General features: G+C 36.4%; 2 protein-coding genes across 8 annotated transcripts in view; both read left to right on the forward strand.

The window, feature by feature from the left end:
* The window catches only part of LOC136042075 (ribosome biogenesis protein BMS1 homolog), a 109,077-nt gene that overhangs the window by 28,187 nt on the left and 58,306 nt on the right, over positions 1-22,584 (forward strand). For all 7 annotated transcript variants that reach the window (XM_065726962.1, XM_065726967.1, XM_065726960.1 and 4 more), the window contains exons 5-7: positions 1,034-1,182; positions 14,947-15,202; positions 20,389-20,517. In XM_065726962.1, the coding sequence (XP_065583034.1) occupies positions 1,034-1,182; positions 14,947-15,202; positions 20,389-20,517 (534 nt within the window). The remainder of the gene's footprint in view (positions 1-1,033; positions 1,183-14,946; positions 15,203-20,388; positions 20,518-22,584) is intronic.
* On the forward strand, positions 10,395-11,998 carry LOC136042077 (cytochrome P450 4c3-like). Its single transcript, XM_065726968.1, has one exon. It carries the CDS (start codon positions 10,434-10,436, stop codon positions 11,913-11,915), a length of 1,482 nt encoding a protein of 493 aa, XP_065583040.1. The 5' UTR covers positions 10,395-10,433; the 3' UTR covers positions 11,916-11,998.

The raw sequence follows: 22,584 nt of genomic DNA on the forward strand, positions 1-22,584 counted from the left end.
ATTCAGCTAATTACTCCAAAAATTAAAAAACGGCATTTTAGAAGCTTTATTTAGGCATCAATATTATAAAATTCTGAACGAAATGGAATCGAAAGGAAAAATAATGAAGAAAAGCGTTTTTTGAAACCAGTAAAACTAAATTTGAAAGACAAAACTGCATTCATTATAAGAAATTGTGTGTTTATTCCCTGTGAAAATGATCTAGTATTTAATTTTTTTAAAAATTATTATAAAGAAACTACTTTTTGTTATAAAAAAGATTTATATTATAACTATTTAAATATTATATCGTTTTCAGCAAAGCGTAAATGACACTCTATTACTAGAGGGTTTGAGAAGGGGGCACCTCCAATATTATTTGTGGTGATATCTTATTGTTCAAGTTTAAATTGCTTCTTCATTTCAAATTCTGTTCATTTTAGGTTTCTGTATATTCTTAGTTAAAGATAACTATACAGTTATATTTAGAATTATTAATCCCAATTTTAAGCTCATAAAAAGTTGACTCCAAATCTGCCAATAGTTTAGTTTTGTTTCTTATGTTTTGTAGCACGTATGATTTTTTTTTTATGTAATCCCAACTGTTTTTATTCTTTCATCCTAAAGAATTATTCTGGTATTACCTGTGACTCGGTCTTTTCAGGTATTCCTAAAGAGGAATGGTAACCCATACCATTATGAATGTTGACCAAAAATGGCTGTCATCAGAATAACTCGTGGAACTTGTAAAAATACCGAGCAAAACCAGACAAATACATTACATGTGTTGAGCTCTGTTGAACTGTTTATTGGCTTAAACCGGTATCAAGTGTATCCGAAAAGAGTTTTGTTTATATATTTACGAATCGCATTTTTTGATTTCTAGAGCAAGGAGTTGTCGGCAGCAACATAAGGTTATCAGCAGGAATCTGTTGGCTGGTAAATTAAAAAGACTTTCAAGTGAAACCCTTTTTAACCAATCTCAAAGGTCCTGCAGAAGGCTGTGTTTTAAGAACCATGATCATTTATTGTGGGTTTTTTTTCTTGTTTTTAGGTAAGAAAAGACGTGTTACATTTATTGAATGCAATAATGATATAAACAGCATGATTGATATAGCAAAGGTTGCTGACTTGTGCTTACTGCTCGTGGACGCATCGTTTGGATTTGAGATGGAAGTGTTCGAGTTTTTGAACATTTGCCAGGTATTTTCATTAATGTTTTCTCTTTTTTTTCCACAGGTTATTTTATTCACTATGATTTATTTTTCAGAAATAATTAATGAGCTGTTTTTTTTATCACTATGAAATCGGTTTTAAATTAAATTATTAAAAACAAGTGAAGATATGTAATTTAAATTCAGTACTAAAATTAATTATTGAGAATATATAATCAAATAAGACAAAGATATTACACAAATTGTTTGACTCTTGCCGAAATATTCAAACGAACAGTTATTTTTGGATTATCGTTCAAATGCAGATTGTTTACACAAAAATTCGTACTGTTTTATCCCATCCTACTCCTAATGCCTGGATTGTGCTCTAGGCTACATTCAAAAATTCGCTAATCTTTTTTCAAATTGTCATTATGAGACTCTTGGGATTCAATAAATGTAAATTTTATGAATATAATGGAGTAAGAATTTTTGTTATTATAGTGTTGTTTTCAGAAGAGGAGATAAATTGCACTATTACAGATATCAGTAAAAAATGAATACAGCAATTTCAGCTTAAATCATTTGTGTGGCATTTGTTCAAATTTTATTTCTAATATTAGAGCCATTTTTTTTATAGCAAAACTAAAAGACAATTTTAAAATGTTTTAGGCTCAGGATGGCAATTTTCAGTTTTGAATTGGATGCAATTTTCACTTACATATTCACATTCAGTCATCTAACCTAATCTATCGATCACGTTCACGCATTACGTCACAGCAATCTGTTACATTTTCAAAGTTCTGCATCTAAAGCATTTGGCGTAAAAGAAATCTATAATTTAGGAAAATTTGGAAAAGGGAGGTGAAAATTTCTTATAGAATTTCAATACCGAATTTGGAGAACCTTATTCTGAATGTTTCAAACCACTGTTCAAATATACAGAATTGTGTTATGCGTCGGTGGAGATTTTTTTTTTCTTTATTTATTTATTTTTTTAATAGCTGAAAATCCTTGTCGGTAAAAGTCTGTACTTGAAATTCCTTGTTTGGGAGAATAAAATCGCTCGTTCTTATTGTAAATTCTTAGGGATAACAAACTATTCCGTTTAATTTTTTTTTGCTAATTTTATTTTTGTTCAAATTTTTCATTAATAGACATTAGAAATTGCATTAGAATTTGCTCAAGAAAACTCAAGTTTTCTTGAACCATTTCTAAGGTAAAAAATTTCAAACCGCTTGTGTTCAACCCGGTCTGGAACTAAATCTCATCATATGCAGCGCTAAAGAATGCTACTGTACTTTACTTCTACTACTATTAATAACTCATTGCAGCACCTAGCTTCCTGAGACCAAAACAGCTGCACATGCTCCTCGACTCTAATCTATCCAAACGGTCAATTTTTAGTCACTCTTGTGGAGCTTGAAATTCCTTTGAATCTTTTCTTATCACCCCTTCCAGCCCCATTTGCAATATGTGATCCTTCCCCCTCCATAGAGTTAGGCAATTCCCCTTGAAAACATCTAGCATATCTTCCTCAACCTTTTCAAAGCGCCCACGTTTCAATGCGGTATTTGACACTGTCTAAGAGAGAGAAAAAAAATCCTGTGCCTTGGCTATTCTACTTTTTACGTCCTTCCATTTAATCCACCATTTTACTACTAATGCTACCTAGGTAAATTAAGCTATCCACTTGGTTGCTTTTCTCATCACCTAGTATCGTCTCCCCAACTTAATTTATTCCTAGTTTTCGGCGATTTGTTTTTCATTTGGCTAGCTTTTTGTCTAGGAACCTCAAATCATTTGAACAATGCAAGTCTAGGAAGTTTTCACCTTCACATTTGGTACCGTTTTTTCATATTGCCTTTGCTGTGCTGCTTATCCATCGAAATTTGGTTCAAACTTTCAAGCCAACCATAGACTGCATTACTAATAATATAATCAACCAAGAGATACTGAAGTATAAGGTTGACATACGTCCTTCCATCTCATCCACCATTTTACTAATAATGCTACCCGGGTAAATGAAGCTATCTACTTGGTTGCTTTTCTCTTTACCTAATACCACCTCCTCAACTTATTTTATTCCTAGTTTTAATGATTTGTTTTTCGTTTGGTTAATCTTTTGTCTAAGACGTGCAAATCATTCGAATATTGCAAGTCTAGGATGCTTTCATCTTAACAGTTGATACCGTGTTGTCACATAGCCTTTGTTATGTTGCCTATCCATTAAAATTGGGTTTCACGGTCAAGCTGAGCATAGATTGTATTACCAGTAATAATATCAACCAAGAGATACTGAAATATGAGGTTGACATATGTGGATATACAGTCCTCATGCAAGATCAGAAGTATTAGGATGGTACCACCGATGACGGAGGCATTGTCGCCGTTTACCTACTGGCCCATGCTCGATATACTTGAATATATGAGACTTAGAGGGCAAAGAGATACCGTGGGTTAAAGCGACCCTACCGACTAAATCTGTCATTATTGGTACAATGTAAAGCCCCGATTAGATAACCACCCACGTTGAAGCCTCCGTCGATTATATTAGAAGAAGGAAAGTTCTCCTAAATCAATCATCATTTTGCAAGGGGATTTCAACGTTCACTACAAAATATGGTTTCGTAGTAAATCACTCATCATGAGGGATGTGACTTTTTTAATCTGTCTCTGTCCTATGGACTTGAGCAGATTCTTGTTTTTGCCACCTACATGGGCCCTAATGGATTATCTTGTCTTGACTTATTTATTACTGACCGTTATGACTCTTTTGAGCTGAACACTCATGCTTTCACCAGCAACCTCATGGCCGTTGTAGCCAGAGGTAACTTTGCATTCCACCAGTAGGACTAAATTGTTCAACATTATAATAAAGGGATTTGGGATGGTCTTTAGTGCATTTTCCGCCCAGAATTAGAAAGCCTTCCTCAAGGAAGGTTTGATTCTATCTGTCGGATTTGATCTAAAATCATATACCATCTAAGAGGATATAAAAATCAAGCAGAGATGAACCCTGATTAAACGTCAACTTCAAGAAAGCAACACAAACTCTAGCTTTTGTCCAGTTGTGAAGACAAACAAATACGATTGATGAAAGTTCATAGTGACGCTGTTTGTGTGATTCGTCGATCCTGGCTGTAATACAAGAATAATTTTGTCAGCAAACTCTAAAATGCTTCTGCAGACTAACGGGAATACGATTCCAGATTCCAAGACTGAGAGTGAAATTCGCCAAGTTTTCAAGTCCTGATGGCCACGGCAAGATCATCTCCGGCATTCCTCATTGTTCAGTTTCCGCCCTTGGCCGCATCAACAGCTCTGTTCTGAAAGCTTGGCGGGCTCTAGGGCACCTTGATTTAACCAAATCGTCCGTTCCAAATAAAAGATACACTGTCCGAAGTCCAATTTGTTTTCACGTAATCAGAAGTAATGCTCTGACCTTTATAAGGTCTAGGAGGCTGTACCCCATCTCGTGTTAGTGGTAAATTTTGTTCGTTTTAAGTTTGACTTGATTATTCATTTTAGTTTCTTATCGTTTTACGATTCATTTATTTTTCTATAGCACCTTCTAGTTTACCTGTATGCAAGGATATTAAACCAAATGGAGAAATATAATTGCTTAAAATACGACAAACCAACAACATCAACAAGTTTATCGATACAGCATATGACTTTATGCATTTATTAAGGGAGGGGGGAGGATTGAGAGTGTAGTCAAATTAGGAGCAATTGAAGACTCTGAAAATCAAATAAACAGAAATGTTACCTGGAGAGACTTTTTTTTAAATGTATGCACATTAAAAAAAAGGAGTACGTCGCACTACCTAGCGCCTTCTGCTTTACCTCACTGAATGATCATTGTTCTATTCGCTTTTCTCCCCAGGCTCAAAGATGGATCTTCTGGTAGATATTAAAACTTTATCATCCGCAAATGCAGTTGATATAGCTTTTGTTAAGTAGAACCGTAATAGAAGAACATCCACAGCATCAAAAGCCTTCCTTGAACCAATGAAAGTCGCCACAGGGATAAGCCCTAAGTTGAGTGTCCTATTTACCACATCCATAAGGTAATGCTTTGCATCCAATGTAGAATGACCCTTACGAAAACCGTATTGTCCTTCGTAAAATATTCCTAGTCCGTCAAGATAGTCTTACAGCTTCTTGTTGAAAACCTCTTCATACAGCTTGGGAATCTGGGAAGAAGCGATATAGGTCTGTAGTTTGATCGGTTCAATCTTGCGGAGCTTTCAAAATTCGAGTGACAAGTCAATGAGGAACACTAGACAAGGAATTATGCAAGGAAGGGCATACTTCAGGGCTTTGAAATTGTATTTTGATAACTGGTATGCACGTAGTGTCTCTTTTATTTAGCTCTACCCTCTCTCCCCAAGTCATAGTTCACCTTCCACTTAGCCCTCATCTACACTTTCTGGAAGTTTTAAATTTATTTCCCATGCTACTTAACTGCATATATTATTGCATAGCTTAACTGCACAGCTTATAGTGCAAAAATGTATCGGAGGATTAAAGACGAGACTCCCTCCCCCATACCATCAATTCAAAGTTTGAAACCCCAAACAAAATTTCCCCTTTCATCAACCCCAACAGTACCTGAAAGTTTCGAATTCATCTTACTCAAATGTGCTCCTCCTTTCCAGATTACACCCTTGGACCGCTATGGGAATCTTGGCCTTCGAAAAGATTTCCAAGTTCTCATAGCTGATTGGATAATCAAGACCAAACATGGACACCTTTTCTATTAAAGTCTCTTTGTGATAATGGGTAATTTACGTAATAGGGTCATTGCACCGTGGAGAGGGGGAATGTCGATCTTGGATGGCCTTTGCCTTTGTTATCAAAAGGTATTGCAAGATTTCGGCCCTATATCACGGTTGTTGGGGGGGGGCAGGTAAAGACAAGAATGCTGATTTCCCTTCAATCAAAAGAGCCCTCTCAAAAGTTTCTACAGCCACCCTTACCATACGAAGTAACCGGGGGAAAAGTTTTTTTACTCTTCCTTCTCCATTTGGGTTCCCTCAGACCAAGGATTCAACGATGCGGCACAAGTTTTTAGCTGATTGAGAAAAAAAAGGTTTCTTGGACCTGTTTTGGGGAGAGGGCCCGTGCATTGGCCCTCCACAATAAACATAACAATAAATTTGATTCTTTTGACCCAGAAACCGATCCCTGAAAGTTTAGAGCCAATCAAGCAGCCAACATCAAATCCCCCTTTTTCTATTATAAAACCTATTTTTATTTATTTTAAACATATTTAATTTTTGGCAATTTTGCGCTATTTAAAGTCTTTGCCCCCGGAGCCGTGCGGGTCATGTCATGCGTGGAGGCATACTTATTTAACTTTTGGCTATTTTGGACAAAATAACTATCTCAAAATTTTGATCAGTTGGTCTTGGGGGGCTGTGGAGGTACTGGGTAGCAAAAAAGGACTCGGAAGGAGAGATGGTTGCCCTCCAATCAGTTCTGACTCTCAAGGGCACAAGATCTCTCAATTTCCAATTGAATTAGTCCCTTCCAAAGTTTTTGCGACTGCTCCTGCCATCCGATGTGGCTCGAGAAAAATATAATACGTTGAAGAGTGCAGGGCTCTGAATTAGTCCCTAAAGTCCCTTTTTTTGGCTGAAATCCCTTCCAAGTCTCTTTTTATGCAGAAAGTCCCTTAACTCCCCCAATAGTCTCTAAAATTTCCTATTTGGGAGCATGGTATATTTTGAAAACTGAAGCATATATATATTTAAAAGACCCACTTTATATGATATAGCTTCGCCATAAATCTGGTTTTACTGCTTTTTGGTTACACCGTCACAGTTCAGAAAAAGGACACAAAACAGTGGAAACTATGTTTGTGTGTCTATTAACTGTTATAAACATAGGCATCTAATAACGGCACAAAATTGGCCTATATTGTGGGTGGGATGGATTGGTCGTACCGTGGTAACGTTCAAGGATAGATAATTTCCTGTAACTTCATAAAATGAACCGTACCAGTATGAATTTGTTCGAATTGACCTATATTCAGGTGGTACAAAATAATATATTCTTTCGCTCCAAATGTTAGTTAATAAAATAATAGCAGTTGAGTGAGAAGAGGAGGATACCATGAGTGGGATATTCAGATGCCAAAAATCTCGTACTCGGTGTTTTTCCTGCTGTGTTTAAATCTACTTGTCTTTAAAGTCTCCCTGTTCTATTTAGAAAAGACGATGGACAACTACAAATTTTTGCCTCGAGTGGCAGAAAGATAAACAAATGGTGTAGGTTTGGCGATGACAAGTTTTCTTTTTACTTCAAAATATGTAGGAAAATTCTTAGCTGTCGCAAAGGCTTTTACACCTCCAAGTTTCGTCGGATGAGAACAACAAACAGGTTGCGACCCATTTCAATCTGTTACAGTTACGATTCTCTGGATCTGCTAGGCAACAGTCCCAATCAGAAGGGTCATTAGCTAGTAACGGAAGTAAAACTCTTGAGATGTAAAAAATGCTGCGTACAAAGCAAAAATCATTAGGGTACTCGAATCCTTGCAAGCTTCGATGTCTGCAGCTTCGTGTGACGAAATCATTGATGTCTTTGAAGCCATTTTCCCTGGTAAGCTACCACTCAGGATGCTGATGAGTGCGGAGAAAGCTAAATGCTTGATAACTGACGCACTTCATTCGGACTGCAAACAGAATCTTATGAAAGACATGGGTGAAGCTCACTTTGTTCTTAAATACGACGAAACTTAAAAGAGTGAAGGAAAAAAAGAGCTACAGATTAGAGTGCGCTTTTGGTCCTCGGTAAAAAGCTGATTTCATGCATTGGGATTGAGAATTTACCTCTTGAAACACTAATAATGATATACAGCGATGGACCTAATGTCAACAAAAAGGTATGGTCGGAAATGAGTGCATTGAAGAAGAAAAAGTCTTCGAAAGAGCTTGCTAACATTGGAACGTGTAACATCCATGCTGTGCACAACGCATTAATGAAAGGGCTACAGGAATTTGGAGAGGAGTCATCCGACTTTGTTGTCATCCTAAGGTATTTTTTTCCTTGGATGGCCTCCAAGATGTGAGGATTTCGAGAATGCAAGCAGAGAAAGGTGTCTCGTACAATAGTTTCATTCAGCACATCTCAACAAGGGGCCTGACGTCTGGCACTGCTGTTCGCTGAGTGATTGATCAGTGGTCTGTATTCTTGAAATATTTTTTGCATTACGTGTCATCGAAGAAACATTTGAAGAATGTAGTGTCGTCAGCAAAGTACCTCAAAATTGTAAGCTACCTAAAAAGGAAATTTTTCTTGCATAACTCCAATTCGTGTATTTATCGTCTGAGGTTCTCAAGAAATTCACAGTAGCGTTTCAGAAGAACGATCTCCTGGTACACGCTCTTCGTGTTCGGCTGAAAAACTTGTTTCTCACTGTTTTGGTGGGACTTTTGGAACCTGACCTTCTCATGTCTTCTTATGAAATTTCTACCAGTTTGCTTGAGAACTTGAACAACTGTTTACAGGACACTAATGTAGGTGAGCAGGTTGAGCTTGTGTTAGATGCTTAGAACCTCACCTTGGCAGAAAAACAAGGGTTACGTTGAAGAGTGCATAGGCAAATCAAGCCAGCTGCTGAACACTTGATCAAGAAGTGCACCATCTCTTCTAGTAGCCTTCTCAAAGCGCTTAGGTGCCTGGATCCCACGGTAAGGATGAGAACTAGAAGTTTATCCGATATAGTTGTGCTTGAGGGATCCCAGTAGGAGTAAGTGCTAACGATGTTAAAGTGTGTTTATATTGCTGCAAGCCGAGAACTCAATAGAACCAACACCATCACGCGTCGACCATTACTGGCATCAAAACTTCTCTATGACGGATGCTTTTGGTGGGCAAAGAAGTACGCTTTTTTTGAAGCTTGTAAAAGCTGTGTTGCAATTATCCCACGGCAGTGCTCACGTAGAGAGGAGTTTTTCCGCTCTCAGGAAGACTTCTTCCGTCGCACAGAGCCTCAATGTCAGAAAGTGTTCTTAATGCGAAGCTCTACAAGATTAGGAATTGAATACGCATGGAGACAAACCCGAAATGTTTCCTATTCCCAAAAAGTTCTTGATTTTGGCTAGGTCGGATCGGTCAAAATACCCAAGTCTATGTGTAGGGCAAGGCAAAAGAACCAGCTGCTGAACGAAGCGTCCCAGACCAAGAAAAAGAAAGGGAGCTGAACCTTGTTGACATCACTAGAAAATAAGAGCTAGATAGACTTGAGGAATCATTGCAAGAAAAGGGTACCTCTGGAAAAACGATTCCGTGGACATCTCCTTGGCCAATTCCCTACTAGAGATTGCCATGAAAACGCGATCTGACGAAAAAAACGAAACAGATGACAAAGAGCGGGTTGAAAAGGACATACAAAAGAGGAAATCGGACCTGAAGTCTCACCAATATCTCAAAGAAGTCGAAGAAGTGAATAAGTTAGCTTGCAAGCTGAAGTCTTATAGATCGTTTTAACTTTTTTTCAGTGTAGAAGTTGATTTTCTTTTTTTGTTTAAGTAAACATAACTGAAAGTTTGAACAAAAAGAAAATGGAAAAACAAAGACAACTGACCCGTCTCTAGGGAAAATGAGTTTCTTCCGAGGTTCACGAATATGTTTATTCTAATGGTGGCCTATGACTTGACCACCGTTTCTGATTCATGAGCAAAGGAATGTTTTGACCATGAATGGCAATCAAAGTTTTTCCTGCTTTGGTCCATATTAGTCCCTTTTTTGTCTCTTACAAGTCCTTTGGCAGGTCGTCAAGTCCCTTTTCTAATGATCAGGAATCATTCCAAGCTCTGAGAGTGCCCTCTGATTTTTTTTTTCAGTTTAACTTTTGCAGAATGAAGTAATTAATTTTGTCGTTTTGAATATTTTGGATCTAGTAACAGAGTATGCTGCTTACGTATTTCTACTTCCCTATCTACTAGTTCTGCGTCTCTTTATTTTTATTTCGCACGTTATCGCATAACACTGCTTTTTTGCTAATTCTCCTTATATCAGCTTTGTCTTCCCATCTTTTGTATTTTTGTTTGGCAAATAAATTGGTTTAGAAGTCCCTCATTCGTCAAATTAAAGCTCTAGAATAGCTAGCTAGCTAGTGGATTCTTGTCGTCCGAATAAATATTTTTTTTCGCTTCTTAAAACGATAACTTAATTGGTTATCGTTGGTTTCAATTCTGTCATGTTTTATTTTTCGTTGATAAGAGACCGCATCGTAAAAGCAATTTATATGCTTTCAGTTGGATTTTATTTGTTAAAGGAGACACAATGGATGTAGATCACCTTGCATACTACGTTATTCTCTCTGTCGTCATGGTACTTTTGAGTTATCAATATCTGAAATGGAAGAAATTCTGTTGTCTTATCGAGAGTGCAGCACGGGGCATGAACCCTTTACCAATTCTTGGAAATGCTCTTGAAGTGAACTATGGGGGCGCTGATTACCGGGTAGACTTAATGTTAGCTGTGCCCAGAGACATGGGGTATTCAATGAGTCGCCTCTGGATTGGGCCGTTTCCAGTTATGATGATTTTTAATGCAAATGATGCAGAAATTGTCCTGAATAGTAGTAAACATATTGAAAAGGCCAGCGAATATAAATTTCTCCATTCATGGCTAGGTACGGGGCTGCTTACTAGTGGTGGCACAAAATGGCATGGTAGAAGGAAATTATTGACTGGAGCGTTTCATTTCAAAATTCTTGAGGACTATATTTCGATATTCGATGAACAAAGTGAGATATTAATTTCAAAAATTGATGAACATGTTAATAGTGGTAAAGCCTTTGATATGTTCCCGTACATAACCAGATGTGCTCTAGATATCATATGTGAATCGGCAATGGGGAAAACCGTGAAGGCCCAAGAGAATTATGATTCACCGTATGTCAAAGCAGTTTATGCCATGAGTAATATATTTATGGATAGAGGCACTAAACCCTGGTTAAGACCCAATTTGTTCTACCGTTTCTCTTCAGTATATCGCAAGGAAAAGAAATGCCTTGAAATATTGCACGGATTCACGAACTCAGTCATTCAAGAAAGAAAGAGAATATTTAATAATACTCAGCGTAAGAGACGTCTTGCCTTTCTTGACCTCCTCCTTCAAGCATCTGATAATGGTAAGATCCTCTCAGATAAAGATATTCGTGAGGAAGTTGACACATTTATGTTTGAAGGCCATGATACAACCTCAGCTGCTATTAGTTGGTCTTTGTGGCTGATTGGGTTGCATCCAAAAATCCAAGAGAGAGTCCATTCCGAATTAGACTCTATTTTTGATAAAACTGATCCACGCCCCCTAACCATGGATGACCTAAGTAAAATGAAATTTCTTGAGTGTTGTATAAAAGAAGCCCTTAGATTATATCCTAGTGTACCTTTTATAGGAAGAGAATTAAAGGAAGATTTAGTGATTGGTGGTAAAACTGTGCCATCGGGAGTAACATTGCTTATTATGATTATGGTTATTCAGAGAGATCCCAAGTTTTTTAGTGACCCAGATTCGTTTAAGCCAGATAGATTTTTGTCTGGAGAGGCTAGAAACCCGTTTGCTTTTGTTCCGTTCAGTGCCGGGCCAAGAAATTGTATAGGACAGCGTTTTGCGATGATGGAAGAGAAAGTTGTCCTTTCTTCAATTCTGAGAAGATTCCGTGTCGAAAGTGTCAATAACTTGAGTCGAATGACTTTCCATGCAGAACTTATCTTAAGATCTAAAAATGGTATCAAAGTGAAGCTCTATGGCCGATGATTATTTCTTTTTCTTTCTATTTTGGAATTACCTATATTTATTCGCTTTTTCTGTTGTTAATTAAAACTGTACTTTTTTTATAATGGAGATTTTATCAGATAGGTATTGAACTGCTGAGACGAGAAAAAAAAATTAAGAAAACACATCCATCAGAGTCATCATACGAATGTAATTAACAATTGTGAGTACATACATCATTATGATTACTTAAAAAATCGAAAAAATTCCAATGAAAAATAAAGAGCTACTTGAAAAATCTAAGATGAGGAGATATAAAGCCCTTTAATAAAACAATATTAAAACGAATAGAAACTACTATCACTGTATAGATTAAACTCAAGGTGAATAGATATCAAAACAAATGATCACATCAAACGTAACGATAATAGATACTGCTATAGATGAGGAAGGGAATCCTAAACCGAACAGGAATTAAAATGAATAATCCTAGTCGAATTTACCAATTACAATGGTTATCTTGTTATCCTTCCCAGCCCTCCCACTCCAAAAATGATATCAAAAATTGCCATTTCTTGTGCAGTATGGCACTAATATGGGGTGATTAAGCCAAATTTATAAGAAAAGGCGTGTAGATATGATTAGTAGCCTTTAAATTAGCCATTAAACATCTCTCAATGATCTTGTAGTAGCTTCTGACCGCGGCGGAAGAAAAAAAAAAGAATAAAAATAAAAAGGAGACATTACTGCCAGCCCTGCGAAAAAGCAATTTTCTTTGTTACACAAAATGGGGAAGGGGCTCGAAAGCTCCAGTTCGTCGTTCTAGACCATGGGAAATCCATTGACGATCTTGGCTTTTGCATTGCCTGCCGTTTCGGCTTTCTTATAGAAATAATTGATGTATTCTGTAGCAGAAACCGCCATTTCGTTGTGTTGGGATCTCTTGTTACTTAAAAAGGACTATGGATTTTGCAATTTTCGTTCAAATGAGCCCCTACCTGATATTCAACGACCACTGGCTCTGTACTATCACCCCCTGGGACAAAGAAAATAAGAGACATCAGTGCTACCCATGCAAAAATTAATTTTCCTTGTTGTTTATGGTGGGGACTGCAAGTCCCCAGTTTAGGGTCTTCGACAATGGCGATTCCAATGGTGCATCTTTATGCTGATCCTTCGCCATTTTCATTGGGCTTCATGTTTATTTTTTTTAAATCCCCGAAAATTTGTTTATAGAATGAACACTGTGTAATTCCCGAATCGCCTTTAAAACAAGATTTTTTCTCACCTGATTTGTTTCTTCAAAACACGCTTTTAAACTAAGTTAATATGGGCTATGGTCTGTTCTTAACATGGTCGCAGCTAAAAACACTGCCAATTTATCTAAACGATTATCATATTCATCATTCCAGCCTGAATTCCAAATTTTATATAAAACCGTAGAGATTATATCCTTGCCACTTTCTCCTGATAAACTGAAGTTGGAGGCATAGAAAAAAAAAAGAAACTGAGTAAAACCAAAGTGTAGATCCAACAGAACAAGAAAATAATTACTGGCGATGTGATACCCATTTTATTTACTGTAATTAATAAATAATAGTAACTATTGCTCCGTAGCATATGGCCAAAGTCCATACTTAGGCTGGCTTAGGTCAATTCCACATGCTCAGATGTACAGTTCAACTTTGTTAATCTGACAATTACTGAGGCAAAGAATTCTGATTATGGGAATTGTACAAGATATCTTTTTGTCCTTGCTTATTTTACATAGGTTACATGTTAATGTAAACAAAGGTTGAAGATAAATGAAAAAAAAAAAAAAATCTTATCTCACTTGAAATAATGTAAAAGTGTCTTTGTTGTTTCTTCTGAAGAGAGACTACTATCACTTTTTCTTGAAGTTTTTTTTTCTACTGAGAACTGTTTTACATCAGCATTGTGCTCCTTAGACCAACGTAAAAGCAAATCAGCAGCTGACAAGGCCTTGTCACACATAGTACAGACATTTGCGGCTTTGTCCTGTTCCCTACCGGAAGCTGGGTACCAAGGTCTTTGAGAGCTTGTCGGAATACCGAACGTGTCAAATTGGTAAGGGTCGGATTATCAAGATTGGACTGTCTAAGCTTGGAATTATTTTTTGTTCGGTAATAATTATGTTTTTTAAGTCTATGAGCAAACACCAAAAAAAAAGAAAAAAAGAAATAGGAAATGTGCTAAATGATGAAACGTTAATCATTAAAATCACAGAAATATTGCAGCGCCCTTTAGCCGGCATCGCAAATAAAATTGTTGCGGGAGCAGCGAGAGTAGCGGTGTTCTAGGGGCCACAGCCTCACTTGTTGCATACAGATTGAAAATCATTGTGTATTTTCAATTTAAACAAGATGCAATATGCCTACCCTTCCAAATAAAAGTTTATGGTTGGGGGGGATTTCGAAGGGGCCATTTTTCCAACTTTGGCTCTCAAATCATACAGCTTGAAAATATTCATGATTGTAGGACAGGGGGCTGGAATATGATAGTATGACAGGAGAGAGGGTCGAGAGGAAGCGTTTGGAAGCTCAGGTCTCATTTGTACCTCTAAAAGCTAGTAATCAGATTTTTACCTTTCTGATAAAAGGTTGGCGGGGAGAGTGGGGCTTTTCTAGGAATTATGAGCCCACACGTGCATGAAATTGTGCAAAATCTTTGATTGTTTTGATTTGAAGAATATGGTAATTGCCTACTTTTCTGCTAAAAAGTTGGGAAGAGGAGAGACGGGGAGTGATGTAGGGGCTAAGAGTCTATGCCTCCTCCAGCCACACAGATTAAAAAGTCTTGCATGATACCAGTTCTAACTCACTGCAACATGCTTGCTTTTGCATTAACAAGCTAGAGAGGATATAGGAAGTTGCTAGGAAACAGCTAGGAATTTTTGATTTACCTCGACTGAAATTGGTGTGCTACAATGTTAAATCATCCATTGATATTAACTTTACCTTTTATATTTGCATTTTTCTTATCTTGTCGACAGTTGTCCTGATTGCTGCTGCTAATGGAATTACCAAATGAACCTATTCATTTTAATTTTTAGGTGCACGGTTTTCCTCGCATCATGGGTGTTCTTACCCACCTTGATTATTTTAAAGATAATAAACAGTTAAAGAAGAGAAAGAAATTACTAAAGCATCGTTTCTGGACCGAAGTATATCAAGGTGCCAAATTGTTCTATTTGTCTGGAATGGTTCATGGTGAATACCAAAGGACTGAGGTGAAGAATCTTGGACGATTTATTTCAGTGATGAAATTCAGGCCTCTTCAATGGAGGACAACACATCCATATGTTTTTGGTGAGATTTTTATTTATTTCCATAATTCTTACTTTACAAATCTAGGGACGACAATTTTTTTTTTTAGTGAAAGCACCAAACAAGGTTTTTTTTTAATGAGAATGTTCCGAAAAAAGTATTTTTCGAAATCTAGTGGGGGAGGGGAAAAATGCCCTTCCCCAATTGACGCCACTATTCCCCACCCCTTTTGGGAGGAATTGTTTTCGTTTGTCCCCAAATAGATGACCAAATGACAGACCTCAAAAATGGAATCGAACCAAATATTTCGTTTAGTTTACTATTTGGTATACATTAGGTCAAATGAATACATAAGACTATCCCTAGGCAGTTTCTGCGGAAAAACTAACAAATAGCCTATTTCTCAGCCTTCCATAGCGCGGAAATTCCAGAGCAACGCCTGACCACTATCATAACCATGGTTTCTAATATTCTAATGTTACTTCGCAGGCTTTCTATTCTTACATTTTTCAATTATGAAAAAATACTCCATGTCTTGGCTATTCTATTTTTTACATCTTTACTGCAATCACTATCTTTAATGATAGTACTTCCCAGTTAAGTGAAGCTATGCACTTGAATTATTGATCCCTTTCCTAACATCATTTTTTCCCCTCTCTATCTCCTAGTCTAAGCGATTTAGGCCTAGTCTTCTTAAATTCATCAGCTTTGAGAAAGCCTTCAAACAAGTCCAGACTGACTGTTTGCTCTAAATTCCTTGAAATGCCAATAACATATCTTGCTACTATGTAATCTGGTTGCATATTAAAATTCATTGGCAATTTTATCCATGGCCTTTATTTGATGTCCCCTTAACTCAGACTTTAGCGGCTTCTTATTCACATAATATCTGTTAATCACGAAATAAATTATTCCATCTATCTTCTATCTATATTATCAAACTATAAACTTCCCTTTTTCATATCCAACTGTTCTTGGACAGCTACTTTCGAATTTTCATTCTGAAGTCCATCAACGTCCTAATTGCATAGAATGTAGTTACCTTTCTTTAATTTAATCTTTTAAATTAAATCTATGTACTATTAGATCACAGTCTATTGAGAATCTGACAAACAAATTTCCAGGGAAACTCTGTCTTGAGAAAATGTTGCGAATTTCTTTTTAGAACCTTTTCTTTCAGCAAATTTTTTAGGACGTAATATCTAGGTTTTCACCCTATTCCTCTTTAAAAAATAAATTTTCAAAATTCCTTCTTCCTTTGTGGATCTTGCTACACTAGAGTCTATATTGTATTAAAATTTGAGCGTGATCACAGAGAAGCCATTTCTTCTCAAGGGATGGCCTAGAAATTTTGAACAGTTTGAAATAAACTTTCCTCCGATTTGACTGAAATTTTAATAGAATGTAGTATCTTCTAAAAGGACATCAATCCTCTGAAAAAAAAAATTGTCTAAGACATAAGGCAAATACAAGCAAGGGGTTAACAACTTTCGACTATGTATACCAAAATTCTCGCCCTATCTCCCTCTTCAATTCTTTAGTTTTGGTAGTTGTAGAATACATGCTATATGCTATTGAAATTTCTACCCTATGGCTATTCCGGGCCATCTGTGCCATTACTACTCCCTTTTTTCTCCATACTTTTGGATGTCCATATTGTGCGAATTCGAACTACGCAAAAATGTGCCACTCGATTTGCTATCCAACGCACTTCACAAATATAACAGTCATTGCCGTCACAAATTCTATTTAGAACCTTTAACGTGACTCTAAAACTGTATTTCTGTTGTCCTCTTTTGGGAAGAACTTATTCTCTGGTCCAGCTAAAGTTTAAACAGGGTATAGCTTCTAGTCTAAAATCGAAAACCATTTTTTTGGGGGGGGGGATATATAGGGCAAGGTTCATAGTACACCAAAGCTGAACGTTGCTGATCCCTTGTTTGGTTTTGCCTTAAAGGCCTGTGAATTTCTTCAAACTTTTTGCATTGGGATGATAGAGCTAAATACTAGATTGCGTTTAGATTTTCTCCTTATTAGAGGCTGTACTACTACTACTACTAATTCATTTCAGCTCCAAGCCGCCTGAGGCCACTTTTAGCGAGTTCATCCATAATTTTCCGTATAATCCATACTTAGTCCTTAATAACAGCCTACTTTCTAAGAATGTTTTTCTGCTAAGCCTGATTAGCATTATAGCTTTTTCTTATCTTTGTTGTTGATGCTGTGACAAATGAAAAACACTATATTCAAAATCCACATCCCTTAGAATAAAATGTAAATCACAATCCAGTATTTTAAGTTTCAGAGTGCGGTAGCCCCACTTTTGTTTGTAGCAGTATCTGTTCGTTCATACTTTAAGAGATGTTCTGAAATGAATATTTAAGCCTGTTTCAGAAGTTTTCTTTCATTTGGCTCTAAAAATTTCTTAATAATGAAGTTCGTCTGAAGAGCAGTAGCATAAATGAGGGACGCTATACATATGGAAACCAAGAGATTTTTGTATTTATTATTGTTGTTTTATTTATTATGTCCTTTTTTGCTATTAGCCGTCTTTCTGTGCAAGTTGTCCCAATGCTTTACACTAAGTGAAGGAACATTATGTTAATAAAAATACAGCGTAAATAAAGCAGAATACCTACCAATAATTGAATTTTCTATCTGCGCCGTCTCAAAGTTAGTAGTGATAATGTACCCCTCTTGATTTTTATCTGTATGACAAAGTTGCATATGTTTCGTGGGAAACTTTCAGAGAGGTTGGGGATATAACCTGCATTTAGGGCCTAATTTCAACATATACTGACATCACCTTTTTTGTGTAACCCTCTAACTTTAAAGGTTTATTTGTTTATTTGGAAAACCAAACCGAGATTCTTTGCCTGATTATAATTGGTCCCCTTTGATTGAAAAATAAAAGCTAGTGCCTAGGATCCGTTCTCCCTTAATCCCCCCTTACCATCGCTTCAACTTTTTATCCATAAAAATATACTCCCTTTTTGAGTAATGATCAATCTGATATTTAGGAATAGTCCTAAATATTATTTTAGTCGTTACATGAAATCTAAAATAGTTGTGTGAATCACATAAGTTATTTAAGTATAGTCGTTAATATCAGTAAAGTAGGTGTTTAAAAGTTCAGGGCTTGTAATCAGAGCTGGTATTGGTATATATACGTCCAGCATGTCGATATATTAGGCACTAACTGCCAAAAAATTTGAATTTAATTCACGATTTACCGAAACCTTAATATACATACAGTTTTTTATACAGTTTTTATGGCACTTGGTATTTACCAAGTGACATATAGCGATTGCAATTTCTGTCCGTCGATCTGTCTGTCTGTCTGTTGGTCGATCCCGGTTTTGCTAGTTCGAGCACTTCCAGATAAGCTAGGGCAATGAAAGTTGGCAGGCCTATCGGACCAGACCAGATTAAATCAGAAATAGTCGCTTCCCCGATTCGACCAAATGGGGAGGGGAGCGAACGAGATAGGTGAGAAAGATTTTATTTGCCGATAAAACAAATGACTGTTGTTCTTAAGTGTGGCTTGCTAGTCTAGTGGTATGATTCTCGCTTAGGGTGCGAGAGGTCTCCTGGACCACCCCGTTTTTTTTCATGAAGAAGATCAAAAACTAGACACGTGACCAATATAGCGATCGCTGAAAGTTGGCAGGCGTATCAGGGACTGGACGAGATTAAATGAGAAATAGTTGCTTCCCCGATTCGACCATCTGGGGGGGGGGGTGGAAGGACGATTAATTCGGAAAGATTAGAAAAAATGAGGTATTTTTAACTTACGAAAGGGTGATCGGATCTTAATGAAATTTGATATTTAGTAGGACCTCGTGTCTCAGAGCTCTTATTTTAAATCCTGACGGGATCCGATGATATTGGGGGGGAGTTGGAGGGGGAAACGTAAAATCTTGGAAAACGCTTAGAGTGGAGAGATCGGGGTGAAACTTGGTGGGAAGATTAAGCACAAGTCCTAGATACGCGATTGACATAATTGGACCGGATGCACTCTCTTGGGGGGAGTTAAGGGTCTTTTTTTCAGTGCTTTGGCGAGTTCAGTGCTTCTGGGCATGCTAGGAAGATGAAAATTGGTAGGCGAGTCAGGGACCTGCACAAATTCACTGGATAACAGTCGTTTCCCCGATCCGATCATCTGGGGGGATATGGAGGGAGGGTAAATCGTGAAAATTTAGGTATGTTTATAGAATGGGTGATCGGATCTTAATGAAACTTGATATATAGAAAGATATAATGTCTCAGATGCATTGGGAGGTGGAAGGGGGTACGGAAATCTTGGAAAATGCTTAGAGTGGAGAGATTGGGATGAAACTTGATGGGAAGAATAAGCACAAGCTCTAGATACGTTATAGACATAACCGGACCAGATCCGATGTCTTTGGGGAAGTTGGGGGTATTTGTGGGTGCTTTGGTGAGTTCGAGAATAAGCACAAGTTCTACATGCGTGATTGACATAACCGGACGGGATCCAATCTCTCGTCACAAGTGCCATATGAGCTCTTAGCTCTTGTTCTTTCTTTGGATACCAATATATTTTTAACAATCAGTTTTTTTTTATCTCAAATGTGAAAAACTTTAATGAATGATACTTGCTTTTAAATCTTTTTTTACGATTTTATTGATAGTCAATTGACTAAATAAAATTTTAAATTTAAGCCATTATTTGTTTTTCAATAGAGCGCTAACGGCGCTCGAGCCTTAGGGGAGAGGGGGGTCGAGGTACATTCTTTTGTTTTGGTAAAATTCCTGCACATAAACATTTCTGACAATTCATTTAGTTTAGATGTTATAAAAAGAACATTTTCGTTATTGTTTTTTTCTTTTAGATCCATTCCTTTCAAATGCATAGAAAAAAGAGTGGTTAAGAAAGAATGATAAAAACGGAAAATGTTTATAGATCAATATCTTTTTCAGTAAAGCACCGACAACAGTTTAGCCTTTCGGGGAATTTCAGGTGTGACAATACCATACTTGTTTTTGCTTTAAGTTCTTGATGCAAGGCGTTCCTAACAATTCATTTAGTTTCTCCATTTCAGAAGACATTTCTTTCGTCACTGTTTTCTTCATTTTAAATCTATTCCTTTCAAATCAAAATACCAATTGACTTTAAAAAACAAACAAACAAAACTGGCTATTCAAGTAATACATATAGTTTTCCCCTGTGAAATTGGGAATGATTAAAATATGTGTTGTGTTTATAGTTGATCGTTTAGAAGACATAACTCCTCCCCAAGATCTTCATTTGGACCAAAAATGTGATCGCACCGTTTGCTTTTATGGTTTTGTTAGAGGAGTCAACTTTAAGAACCACTGTGGAGTTCATATTCCAGGTTTGTAATTCTTTTATAGTATACATACTCAACATTATGTTCTTTAACTTTAATTACAATCATGTATTTTATCCTAATCTTGTATTTTTATTAATATTATCGTATCAGTAAACTTTAATACCGCGTCAGTTATATCACTATTCTTTTCCTTTTGATTTTTTAAATCTTGCTTTTATTAGTGGTATTTGCTATTATTTTTACTTTAAATAGTTGACAAATTTAGAAGCCATAATAATTAAATACCTACCTTACTTCTCGAAAATTGGGTCTGGGGCTGGTGGAAAATGGGTGTTCGCTTGGCAGAAGGTTAACTTCGGTCTTCAGATCATATTAGACTGAAAATCTTTTCATGATTCTAGTTTAAACAAGGTGTAATATGTCCACCTTTATGATACCCACAGTATCAGTCCGCAACTTTGACTTAGCTGATCTTGCAATGATTCATGATTTAGCCAATTTTTGCACCGCTTTACTTAAACTCTGCAGCTTGGACTTGGCCTTTTTTGGACTGAAATACCTTTGGTATTTTTGACATTTTACGTTTAAAGCACGAAGGCCTCTGGGAACATTTTTTGTTCGAGAATTTGAATATAAAAACTGTAGAAAAATACAGTATGTTGCCGAATAATGAGGATTTGACTTTGCACAAGTTATATACAATTTTGTTTGATAGTCTTAGTTACATAGATGCTAAAAGTTTCAGTGCGAGTCGCTAATAACTCTATCTTTATATTTTGTTAAAGTATTAAAATCGCTTCAGGAAGTCTTAAAGCTTGGGGTACTAAACATCTATTATACCAATCATTGCTTGTCTCCTCTAACTCCACTGCTACTCTCACCACCTTTTTCTTGGTTGTGATGCAGTATGAGAGTAACCTGCTGGTGAGTATCATAGTTCATTTTTTTCAATTACTCTTGTTTTGTTTATTTCTTTGTTTATGTGTCTTGTTGATATAGTCACTTTTATTTAATTAATCCAGCCACTGAGTGCAGGTCAGACGACCATCTAGCAATGTTTTTTTTTAGATTTATTTTTAAGTTATAGTATGAAAGGATTAGATAATTTTAATCGATTTAAATCTAACTCAATCTAAGCTGGATAAACATTTCTTTTAATTGAATTGAAGGCAATTAGTTTATCGTAATGTCGTTTTCTTTTCTTATTTTCTTCAGTTGATTGAATTTTATTTGTTTTTGAAAAAAATAAAGGAAAAAAAAAGATGTGGAAAAAAAATTGCTACATAGTTCTTGGTCTGGAAGGGTGATCTTTTGTGCCTGTTTGCTTTTTTGTGGTTGATTCGGTATTTTTCCTGTCTGATTTCATCCTCTAATATTTATTATAATTTAAAAACTAACATCGTCACATCTATATATTGTTATTGCTCAATTTCTTTTGTTAATCTACAAGCTTAACTTTTGTTGTTATGTTGATTTTCATTTTGATTTGTATAATAAATTATTACGCCGCTACTACTACGAATTGTTGGAAATACAGGGGATTTTGCACTAAAAAATCTTATGTTGCCTTACTACTCACTTTTGTAGAATTATATGTGATGTAAATACTTTACTTCCTTTTTTATTTAATATGATCAAAATTACCAAAATTAGGATGGATTTATTTAATAGATTTGAAATGTTAGGACAGAAATATATTCTTCTCCAAAAAAAAAATTTTTATAATGTGTAAGCCTAAGTTGAAATGGAACTGAATTTAACTATAATTTTCTAGTACTTTTATATTTATTTATCAATGCCCAACGCGGTAAACTTTACAAAGCTTCCAGTACAAAACCATTTCCAGACAAAACCATTTCCAGACAAAGCTGAAATAAACTTTATGACAACATACACATCACAAGAACGACTACCAGAGTAAAATTATTCTCCAAAAGTATGAAGCTCTGATGGTTGATTATCTTTTAAAGGATGGACCGTGCTAGCTGAAACAGATCTGACGGGAGTGCGTTTTGATTTTCCCCCACACGGCTAGATTAGGAGTTTTGGCGGAATGTGTTTATTAGTTCAGCTCTGCAACCTTAGAATTGAATACAAGGTTGCTACACT

This window comes from Artemia franciscana, unplaced genomic scaffold (genome assembly GCF_032884065.1).
Source record: "Artemia franciscana unplaced genomic scaffold, ASM3288406v1 PGA_scaffold_62, whole genome shotgun sequence".
NCBI lineage: Eukaryota > Metazoa > Arthropoda > Branchiopoda > Anostraca > Artemiidae > Artemia > Artemia franciscana.